Source organism: Glossina fuscipes, unplaced genomic scaffold (genome assembly GCF_014805625.2).
Source record: "Glossina fuscipes isolate IAEA_lab_2018 unplaced genomic scaffold, Yale_Gfus_2 61594, whole genome shotgun sequence".
Classification (NCBI taxonomy): domain Eukaryota; kingdom Metazoa; phylum Arthropoda; class Insecta; order Diptera; family Glossinidae; genus Glossina; species Glossina fuscipes.
In genome coordinates this window covers 1,862,734-1,874,718 of record NW_024003803.1, presented here as the reverse complement: position 1 = coordinate 1,874,718, position 11,985 = coordinate 1,862,734, and the positions used below count along the sequence as shown (strand labels likewise).

Here is an 11,985-nt window from a genome sequence, read left to right as displayed (position 1 = left end):
TGATTTTTTTGCTTTCTAGTTTATGTTTGACTCTTTTCTTTATTTCTTTATTTCAATTGAGTAACACGCTGAAGTTGGTTGTGTACACCCCAACGACACCATGAAAACTGCAAACGTAATTCCTTCCATCGCTAATTACGCGTTATGCAAAGTAACTTGTCGATACAGTATGTTTAACAGCAATGGCGAAATCTAATCCAGCAGCATAATCATGTAAGCAAGCCACTGTCGCCGTGATTATCGCCTTGTTTTTTTTTTACGGGAAATAACTGATTGTCGCTAACTTTTGTAAGTAAAATATGATAGCCAAATTGACATTTGTTTGTTTTGTATCAACAAATCACGTATGGTAAAGAATAAGAAGAATACAAAAGGAAATAAAAAGAAAATTATGTAGAATTGGTGTTAGGCTACAAAACAATAAATGAATTTGAATGTTGAAATTATTATAATCGATTCACAAGAAATTCACAATTAATTCTCACTTTTTCTCAATCCACATAGCTCTTATATAATTTTTGTGCGAGTTGTAACTTTAAAATTTATTTTAGATTTTTACAATATTTAAAAATATTTCAGTGCCGGAACGTTCAGATGATCTCCTTTCACTTTGAAGCGAAAGCAAACCTTGTACAGCCTTGCGCAAGCGTTTACGACTCTTCTTAGCTTCTTTGGATTGTATTAGTTCTTCCGCTGTTCAGATCAGCGATCTAGAGAATTGTTAAAAACTGCAGTTAGATTTTGGAAATACTAAATATTTCAATACCAATCCCTACAGTTACCAAGGCATTTTTCCATAATGTTTCTCACCTTGAAATGGATTTCGTTGAATTCTTTTTTTTTTTTTAAGAGGATCGGAGGAACTTCCGTAAAGTGTCATCAGGCAAGATTCTGGGGTTATTAACTAACACCTGAAAAAAATTAGAAACATGTAGTTTTCTGGTGTCTTTATTTTGTTTTACCGTCTGTCGTGGTATCAATCGAATACCCGAATATTCAGACTACTTACTATCAATTTATTTATGCTTTGTTTGTCTATCCGATTGATGAAAATTGCTTATTTTGTTTAGATACATACGCTTTCCATCAACAGATCCAATCACTGCAATACATAGTAAAAATATTATGGTGGTCGGTTATTGCAAAACAAAAACTTCGATTACTTACCGCCTGGAATAGCAACATCGACGGTATATATGTAATCCTTATCCATGTATTGTAACGGCCGCGAACAAACCTTGGGTAGGGTGTCTGTCGGTCTGTGTCAACCGCAAGGAGCGGGATAACGGCATGCCGTTAGACAAATCATGCGATTTTGTGGTACCGCTAATAAATCGTATGATCTTGCGGGGTATGTTTATTTTACTCTTCTCTGATTTCCTTGTTTACAAGTACAGGCAAAATCGTATGATTTTGCGGTACTCCTTTTTTCCTTTTGCTTTTGCAAGCATAGGCAAAATCGTATGATTTTGCGGCATCTATGGTTGCTCTTGTGAGAGTAGCGGCAAGCCGTTATAGAGAGAGCAACAGGAAGAAGAAGAGGGAAATTGAGTAAGAATGAGAAGTCTGTCTGTTTTTTAATTTGAAGATAGCGTAGAGAACTGTTTGGCATCTGGTGAAGTTCGGACGGGCTTTCGAGCTCAATATAAAACGGATAAATAAGAAATAATTGTGAAGACTATCCCTCAAGGGTAATAAAAAGGACTAGCATTAGCTGACTGTGAATATTAAAATTTACAAGGAAGATGCATTACGATAACCAGCATAAATAATTAATTGTCAATACAATAAAAAAGTTCATTAAAGAAAAAAAAGAAAGGAAAAAGAAAAAAAATTAATTAAAAACCGAAAGCTATATGAAGTGGTTGTTTTTTTTCTCGTCTTTCTGAAATATGGGCTCAAACTGCAAATTGACCATAAAAAAAATGTCAAAAGAAAAGAAATAAATAGAAAAATACGCGAAAGAAAAATTTTGTGCAATTGAAGTTTGAAATAAATTAACTCGGAAAATATCGAAATTCAGTAAAAAGAATAAATTTTAATCAACACCTCAAAAGAAGGATAAATGTTAATTAGAACCTCAAAGTAAAGCGACAAAAGCGACGTGAATGACGTCAATGTGTCTTTAGTTAAAATTAGCAAAAGCTAAACCACAAAAATGAAGTCTAAACCGTTTTTTTATTAAAGAAAAGGAAATAAAGGTGGAACAATTAGAAGAAGCATAAGAGAATCAAGGCAAGGGTAATGGCTGCACCGTTCTTTGAATACGTTTTTTTGTCGAACAAGAAGCAAAAGGTTTTTTTATCAAGTGAATAACGTAGAAGATTATTGGTTAAAGGTGACCTTCATAAACAAATGGTTGCGAAGTAATAATGAAGTATTGTGGAAAGTTTTAGCAGAACAATGTTTTATAATAAAAAGAAATAGCCGAGCGCATTTAATAAATTGTAAAGAAAAAAAATACACTCCAATAAGTTATGAAAAATTTAGAATTCTGCTTAATTCCATAAGCGAATCTGACATGTATAAACAAATGATTGTGAAACAAAAAAATGTCTACCTAAATGCCTTGATTGTAGCACTGATGTGCACCTGAACTATTATTACATTTTATCTTTTATTCGTGCGTTTAATAAATGATCGAAAAAAAAACAAAAGAAAAAAAACAAGGATCAATGTGTTTGCCTCAATCAAGATGTGTTAAGAGGAAGAAGAATAATTTTCCAGTAGCTTATGAACTACGTGCACCCACATGCACCTACATCCCAGCTGTGTTGTGATTGTGCCGACGACGTAAGACGAACTTCCTACTTCCTTGCCGTGGACAGGAGCCGCCGAAGGAGACAGCCACGACATCGCAAGAGGATTGTATTGTAAGTTACTTTAGTTATTTATTCCCCTGTTGTTTTGTGTCCCCGATGAGTAGTTAAGCGCTACAGCTGCCACCGCTGTAGCTGAAAGGAGAAAGGGGGTGTGCATATGTAGGGCCGACGCCAGACGACGACCGACTGACTTACAGTGGACAGACAGACGGCAGACAACCGACGGGACTTTTCTTTTTATTTTATTTTTATTTCTTTGTCAGAAAAAGACAAATACTCAGCCGGCAATGAAAGTAGCGAGTCTCATGACAGTATTTATAAATCGTTTTGAGACGGTGCTAGCGGATCGGAAGCATTCCGCAAAGCCTCTCTTGCCCGTCTCATGGTGACCCCTTCTTGTATTTAAACGGTTTGTTTTGAGTATTTATTTATTTTTTTAGAGTTAGTTTTAAGATTGTTATGTTTATAAATTTCGCGCCAGCAATCCCCATGTTTGTTTATCCAACTGAGTCAATTGTGGTGCCTTCACACAAACATTAATACCATAAACTTCATTGGTCGCCTGGAGTGCTGGAAAATTCAAATAGTTTCCTCCCAGTTTCTAGTGGACGCATATGTTGTAGGGCACGGAACAAACGTTTGCTAGCTTCTTTTGGCTGTAGCAGCTCTTTCGCTCTTCCTGTAGAATACGCCAAGAAGGTAAAGAAACGTGCAAACAGTGTAGTTGGATTTTCGAAATACTACATACTGTAATACTAACCTTTATAGACACAATTGGCAACCCCCTGAAGCCAACAACTCTAAAGTCATGGCTAAGCGCCACACCAGCGTTATATATGTACTCCTTATACCACCACTCATACCAATTTTTCCCAAAGGATAATGAAAACCGCTTTCGAAACGTGGAACTTCTATATAAATGTATATACAACGATATAGTATATACTTATACGTCGTTTGTAAACATTAGATACAATTTATTTGCTTGTTTTGAGGTCGTGCTATGGCGTCGGAAGTGGTCCTTTCTTCTGCGTCGCGGTTGTCCTTGCTTTCCTCTTTAACGAACGAGCATAAAAGGAAGTGACGATGCATTGTGTTGGAAATGTACACAGCGCCTAATATTCTTTGACTTACCCCAATATTTAAAAAAAATCGTAATTTGTTTGGGTGAGAACGCGAAAATTCTCTCGCTCTGCTTAAAAGAGAGAATTTTCAATATCTAGCTCTCGTTGGTTTTTTTTTTTTGCACTCATCAATCAAAGTTTATGGAGTGAAGATCTACAGAATGTGGACCAAACAAAGTCAATACAAGTAATATTAAATCTACCTAATTACAGTGAGATCGGTATTAAAGTGAGTTATTTCCTTTAAATAAAATTAAAATTTATATTTTTCTGCAACAATTAACGTTGAACAGATTAAATTAGAATAGTAAAAACTACAATCAAGTTCCATCCAAGCATAATAACTTCCATCAATTTTTTTTTCTTTTTCTTCCGAATTCACAAACTTAATTTCGGTAACAGCTTAAATTCAAAAATGAAAAATAATTCATTATTTAAAAGATGTTCATATTATTCATTTACAGCTGTTTTTCTACAAACGCAACTCGAAAAGAGAAATTTGTGGCGTCTTTCTTAATTTATAATTTGCTTCCAGCGACAGCAATTTTAGTTTTATTGATGACACACAAAATGTGCAAATATACTCTTCAACTTTTTTGCAATTTAATTTCTTTATTGCGTTATACATTTTTAACAGTTCTCAAACTTATTATAATCGATTGAACTTTCGGTGTGTTTATTGCGAAAAGTGTTCATCGCGGATATCGTACGTGTTTTCCTTTAAATACATTAAAAAAATAAAAACTAAAAACATCTGACTTTTTATTCAGTAGTTTCCCAAACCTTTTGAAGTGAATGGTTATTTCAAAAATAATAAGCAATAGACAGCAATAAGGCATAATGGCCCCGGGGCCGCCAGACAAAAACTCGAATAGATTTCATCTATTAAGTGATACATCCCTCCAAAGAAAAAAAGTAAAAATTCCGATTTTCCGTTGTTGCCAATCACCGATATAACCCCTATTGATAAAAAATATATTGTTATTTCTTCAACCGATGCTCGAATAACAATTTCCCAAATTAGCCCGTTTGCTATAAAAAAGCTCTAGATAGCATTACAACATACATCGGCTCCATCTCGATTCTACGCGATGGGAATTTACTGGTCCTCGCTGGGAACCCGCGCGCAACCGAAAAACTCATAAAGGCCAAATCTTTAGCTAATCTATGTGCTGTTTCAGCTAAACTACATGAGAAACTTAACTCGGTTCGAGGCGTAGTTTATGCCCCTTGCTTAAAGCATGTGCCGGAAGATGAAATTGTTCGCGAAATGGGCAATCAAGGAGTGACTGAAATATATAAATTCACCAAACTGAATGATGACGAAAAAACACGCTCTCCTACAGGAAGGATTATTTTAACTTTTGATCGCTACCGATTACCGTGAACAGTTGATGTGGCGTGGTATAAATGTAAAGTAGAACTATACATCCCAAATCCTATGAGGTGTAAAAATTGCCAACGCCTGGGTCATACGGCAAAAAGATGCACTAATGCTGCTAACTGTGGTCATCCTCCACATACTGAAAGCTGTACCCGTAGTTTCTGCATAAATTGCAATGATCAACACTCAGCGTTAGACAAACAATGCCCACGTTTTGTACAGTTGCGCGAAATATTAAAAATCAAAACAGAAAATTACTGTAGCATGGGCGAAGCGCGACGCACATACCGGGAAAGAAATCCATCTGTAGCCCATGGAATTGGCAAAAGTAATACCTATGCTGCTGTTGCCTCGCAAATCGAGCCTAGTAAGACTTTAACTGCAACTGCTTCCAATGAAAAACCTGTTCCACCATTAACCAAAAATTATATTGCGAAACCAGTTACATCACTTGCCAAAGATAATATTGAAAAAACCAAAGCAACTGCAAATATTGAAAAAATTAAAACAACAACACATATGCTAAAATCTAATATACCAAATTCTCCAGAATCTCCAGCTCTCAACTTTACTCAACAAATCACAAGTGGTAATGAATCCATTCTTTCATCCATTAATCAACCTTCAAAAACCAAAGCAACTGCAAATATTGAAAAAACTAAAACAACAATACATATGCTGAAATCTAATATACCAAATTCTCCAGAATCTCCAGCTATCAACTTTACTCAACAAATCACAAGTGGTAATGAACCCATTCTTTCATCCATTAATCAACCTTCAATTTCAAATTATTCACGTGCGCCAACCCGTTGCGCTTCAAATGCACCAAATCACCTAAATACAGATTATTCTGCTGGTAAGAAAAAATCATTCACGAAAAATTCCTATAGCGACCTTCTCGACGGAGACGCTGACATGTCAACTTAACCCTCCCTCCACTCTGCTTACATGTCATTACAATTAAATAAAGTTTTTAAAATTCTACAATGGAACATTAAGGGACTTATTAATAATTTTGATGAACTCCGTACACTCATAAATGATTTTAATCCAACCTTTTTATCGCTTCAAGAAACCCATTGTAGAAGCTCTTTTAATCCTATTCCACCCAAATCATATACTGGATACTTCACGAATGCTGATCAAAACTCATATTCCAAACAAGGAGTAGGTGTTTTTATAAAATCAAGTATACCTCACAAACGCATAAATTTAAGCTCAAATATACAAGCCGTAGCGATACAAATAATGTTAAATATAAAATTTACAGTGCTTTCGCTCGATATTCCACCTTCGCAATCGTTTTCTCAGCAAGAACTCTACAGTTTATTCTCCGTACTTTCCCGCCATTAATTATATGCGGCGATTTCAACAGCTGGAATACCATCTGGGGCTCAACAGTGAACAACACTCGCGGTACTGTTTTAGAAAACGCCTTTTTTCAAATCAACCTTTGCGTTTTAAATGATGGAAAACCAACGCACTTCTCAACTCATCATACTTTTTCACATATTGATTTAACATGTTGCTCTCCATCACTTCTTCCTTTGGTGTCCTGGTCTATTTCTGATGATCTACATAATAGTGATCACTTTCCAATCATAATCGATCTTAAACTTTCAACATCCTCTGCTACTCCAGCAAAACAGGCCAAATTCCTCCTAGATAAAGCGGATTGGATCAATTACTCCAAACAAGTGGAGTCATTTTTGAATTCAAAGCCATTTAACGGAAACTGCAACCATGATGCTGCTATTATGTCTAAAGCGATTCGCACGGCTGCTCATCTTTCTATTCCTCAATCCAACACCTCTTTTAAGCGAGCTAGGGTTCCTTGGTGGAACAACACGCTTTCGTTTTTGAGGAAAAATAAAATGGATCTATGACCGCTTTAAGAGATGTCCTGATCAAAATCACCTGTTATTATACAAAAAGGCCAATGCTCTATTCAGGAAGGAATTACGGAAATCAAAGGCACTTAGTTTCGAACTTTTCTCGAGACGAATTCACAGAAATACATCAATGAAAGTTGTCTGGAACAAAATCAACAGACTTAATGGGACTTCAAACCTGAACGAAATTTCTGCCATCTGCACTCCCAATGGAACTTTAACTGACGCAGATGAGATTTCTAATTACTTTGGAAAAGTGTGGTGCGAATACTCCTCTGACAGCAACTTCTCCAGTGCTTTCATTGATAATAAAAGGACTCCAATATCTCCTCCAAATAATATCGATAGATGTGCCATGTTCCTGGAAAATTGCGTATCTACCTCAGAACTTGGAAGTTGTTTCTCCAATTTGAAGGGGAAGACACCTGGTCTAGACCGCATCTCATACCAAATGATCAGTGCTATGTCTAAGTCTAGTAAAAAGAAATTACTGGACCTATATAATACGGTATTTATGACTGACCATATACCCTACATGTGGAAACTGGCAACAGTTGTTCCAATTCCAAAGTCAAAAAATGTCTCCATCGCATCTGATTATCGCCCAATTTCTCTTTTACCTTGCCTCTCTAAGGTATTAGAGAAGATTATGGCATCTAGATTATCTTGGTTTCTTGAATCCAAGGACCTGATAACAAAGCAACAAGTTGGTTTCAAGCGGGGTAGAGGGTGCATCGACGCTCTGTTACATATTGATTATTTCACAAGCAAAGCAATTTCCGAACGAAATCACGTAACAATTCTCTCAATTGATTTCGAAAAAGCATTTGACAGAGTTGGTCTTCATGTTATCTTAAGACTCTTGAAATCATGGAATGTTGGACCCAAATTCTTCAACTACATCAAATCATTCATGTCGCATCGGCGGTTCAAAGTTAGAATCAACAATCATCTTTCTGATTCCTTTCCGCTAATGAATGGCATTCCGCAAGGATCTCCTCTCTCTGCCACGCTTTTCCAGATCGCTTTCAACGAAATTAGCAAAATTCTTTGCCGTGTACCAAGAGTGGAACATTGTCTCTACGCGGACGATGTATACATTTTTACAAAAGAAAAAGACAACACGAAAGCAATCAACATCCTCGAATCTATTGCATGTGAGATCTCCACATGGGCAAACTCGTCAGGAGCTATAATCTCTATACAAAAATAAAAAAAAAATGCACATTTGTCGAAAACAAATGTGCGATGCAGGAAACCTACTGATGCATATTAACGACTTACCAGTACTAAATGTACAGACGCTCCATGTTCTCGGGCTCACGTTTTCAAACAATTATCGTTGGAAAGCACACTGCCTTCGGTTAAAAAACTCCCTTTTAACAAGGGTAAATTTCGTACAGTACGTTGCTTGGAGAAGCCATGCGCATATTAACACTATCGCTTATCTTAGCAAAATGCTTGTGTTAAGCAAGATTGACTATGCTTTGATAATTTATGGCAATAGCTGCAAATATAATATCAACATCCTTAAACCGGTCTATCACCAAGCCGTTAGAGCAAGTTGTTATGCTTTTCGGACGACGCCCATAAATAGTATTATAATTGAAACTGGTCTCCCAACTTTAGAAAATAGACTGTATGAGTTAAAAGCTAAAATAGTCCCCAAGCTTCTTAATTCAAACAAATCTGTTCTTGGTGATGACGTAAGAAAGATTATTATTGCGAAGAAAATTCCAAAGTCACCATCTGCAATTGACCATTGTTTGTGCATCGCAAAGGAATTGAACATTCCCTTAAAAATTTCCCGCTCTTTTGGTGTTAAACCTCCTTGGATTTTGAAAGACTGCTCTTTTGACATCTCACTGTCTATGCACAAGAAAGAAGATACTCCAAATTACGTATTCAGGAATCTAATAGCTGAGAAAACCCAAGTATTGGACAATACTGGTTGGAATCTTTTGTACACAGACGACTCAAAATCTCCTGGTCTGCCTCCTGCTTGTGCGGTGGTAGATGCTACAGGACGGGTTCTTCTCAACCACATATTTCACGAAAGCACTTCAACTTTCATAACCGAAGCCAGAGCTATCCTTCACGCTGCCAACCTTGCCCATAAAAACAAACTCAAAACCGCTATTGTTACCGACAGTTTGTCTGTATTACAAGCTGTTCGGAATCCTTCGACTTCGAGATGGAGCACCATCAACAAATTAAGGAATATAATTACTACACCCGACGGAAAAATTAAAATGTTATGGGTACCAAGTCACATCGGTTTACTGGGAAATGAGCAGGCTGATCGAGCGGCAAAGTATGCTGCTTTTGCTCCTCTAATTATGGATGATGTCATGGAAAAGTTGGATCTTCAAAGATACATTGGAAGAAAAGTTAAAGAGAAAATTGCAGAAGGAAATTTACAATACCATCATCAACACTACTCTTGCATTAACCCTCAATTAACTCCACCTCTATATCCAACAAATGTTGAGAAAACCAAGATCCAAACATTTTCGAGAATTCGCCTTGGTCATACAATTGCAACTCACCAATGGATCCTGAAGAAGTCTTCTCCCCCAATCTGCTGTTGTGGACAAACTCTTACTATAAAGCACATTCTCTGCGACTGCCTCAACTTTTCCTTGGCTAGAAGTATTGCATTTGGAACGATTAACCCTTTGAACATTCTACAATCAGCTTCAGAACAGAATATCAATTCAATATATTACTTTTTTAATACTACTAAGTTCACTATCTAATATCCATTTATTTAAATTAGAGCCGATAGCCTGTGTTGCTAGTGCTCAATGTCTTTTTTTTAGTCTAAGAATTCATTTCATTAGTCTAAAATTAAAATAATAATAATAATAATAATACTCTTCAAATGATATACAACGTGGCCTACGTGTAGAAGCAATAGCAGCAACTCGTTTCACCCATAAAAAATATCGGATGCAAACATCGAATCGTAGTTTTATCGTTTGAATTTTGGTTTGCCGCGCAATCTGTCAGCAATCACTACAAAAAATTGAACATTATTATGGTTCAGGTATCACCAATAGGTTAATTGAACTGCGCGCTCTATTATTGACGGAAGCCACTACAATAAAAAATAAAATGATATCAACAGTGGCGTCTGTAAAGATATTATCTGATATGCCGATGAGAAATGAACAATCCAGTCAACTTTAGAGAAGGATGCTCCGCGGATCTAGTTCAGATTGGTCGCAAAACACTATTAAATACTCAAGCGGCAGTGGTTGCACTAAAAGGTGACGCAACAGATAAAGTAATTATAGCGGATGCAATTGTAAAGTCAATTGACCTACGAAACTTGAATATAGTCGACCTAAGCAGTTTTGACGAACAACGTTCTGAAAATGTTATTCTATTGAAAACACATCATTTTTAAGTAACCCAGTTGACTAAACAAGAGTTGTTCAGTTTCAAAACAATCCGGAAGCCTTTCGCAATCTCGTAAAGGCGCCATGGACGTGGCGGCCATAGCGGCTCCGTCGCTGTGCCAACCAGCGGACATTGTTGGTACCACAATAAAATTTAAACATAATACACATATATGCAGGCAACCGCGTTTTTTACAGTGAATTCAGCTACTCAAAACTAATGACGCCAGCATTATGACTTAACATCGCATTTCAGCACACATCTCAATGTCACACTTTTTGTCCATTTATAAGCCACACAAATTTTAATCAACAATACTGGCGTTGTCGTTCCTGTTACATCCAGACGTCTACGCAATTGCCTTAAAACTTCAACTAAAAAATTAGTTGTCGCAAATAGAACACAGATACCCGCCTACGCAGAAGTTTTGTTATAAATGAAATGTGGCTTACGTATAGAATTTTTATGGGCATTTGTTATTGCAGATATCACTTCTTACGTTATGGGTGCATACTATGCGTTACTACAAGGCACTGGTAGATATTAAGAACTAAAACCTGGATTGCAATACTATTTGTGTTGATTCAAGAGGATATGTCATTTTTCTCCGAACGTTTTATACATCGTCACAGAATACCGATATCTTAACAGAATTTCCTAATATTAATCATATGCGCGAACAAGGAACAGAAGCGAATTCATCAGCAACATACTTCACTGATACTCGTGATCCACCAGTTCATGTACGACCAAGACGACTTTCATCTGAAAAATTAGCCACAACGTGTGTAGACTTCGAAAAATCGATGAAAGTAGTAATATGTAGACGTTCACGGAGAAATTAGTCTAGCTTGAATTGGAGCCAATGAAGTCGGAAAATTGGTGTTTATGAATGGCATTGTAAACAAGAAGGTTTATTTAGGGATATTGGAGGAAAATTTGGAAGAAACTACATACAAACGCGGTATTTTGGAAACGTTCAAATTCTACCAAGAGAACGACCTCAAGCCTAAATCTTGCTTAATTCAAGAATGAGACTTATATAACTACTGCAAAATGCTTCACCTTTCTCTCCAATCGCCACGGCTGAATCCCATCAAAAATATGTGGGATGAATTAGACCGGCGTGTGCGCGAACATTTAATCTCTTCCGTCCAAGATGCGAAAAATAAACTGCAAGAAGAATGACACAAAATCCCTGCTTCCTACACAAAAGAATTTGTCAAAACGTTTAAATGGCGTTATTAAGCAAAAATGATACCCCATCTAATATTAATTTTTAATAATATGCTGTTTTTTACCTTCATGTCCACCCCTAGATGAAAACTATCCAATATTTATGACACTACGTTTTT

The 11,985-nt window shown here is 36.5% G+C and overlaps 1 protein-coding gene across 1 annotated transcript in view; it reads right to left on the bottom strand.

Moving 5' to 3' along the window:
- Nucleotides 1-3,051: 3,051 nt before the first annotated feature.
- Nucleotides 3,052-11,985, bottom strand: part of LOC119643771 — a 45,692-nt gene continuing 36,758 nt past the window's right edge. The window contains exons 3-4 of the mRNA XM_038043242.1: nucleotides 3,583-3,733; nucleotides 3,052-3,501 (exon numbers count right to left, since the gene is read on the bottom strand). Coding sequence (XP_037899170.1) covers nucleotides 3,424-3,501; nucleotides 3,583-3,733 — 229 coding nt within the window. The 3' untranslated portion in view covers nucleotides 3,052-3,423. The remainder of the gene's footprint in view (nucleotides 3,502-3,582; nucleotides 3,734-11,985) is intronic.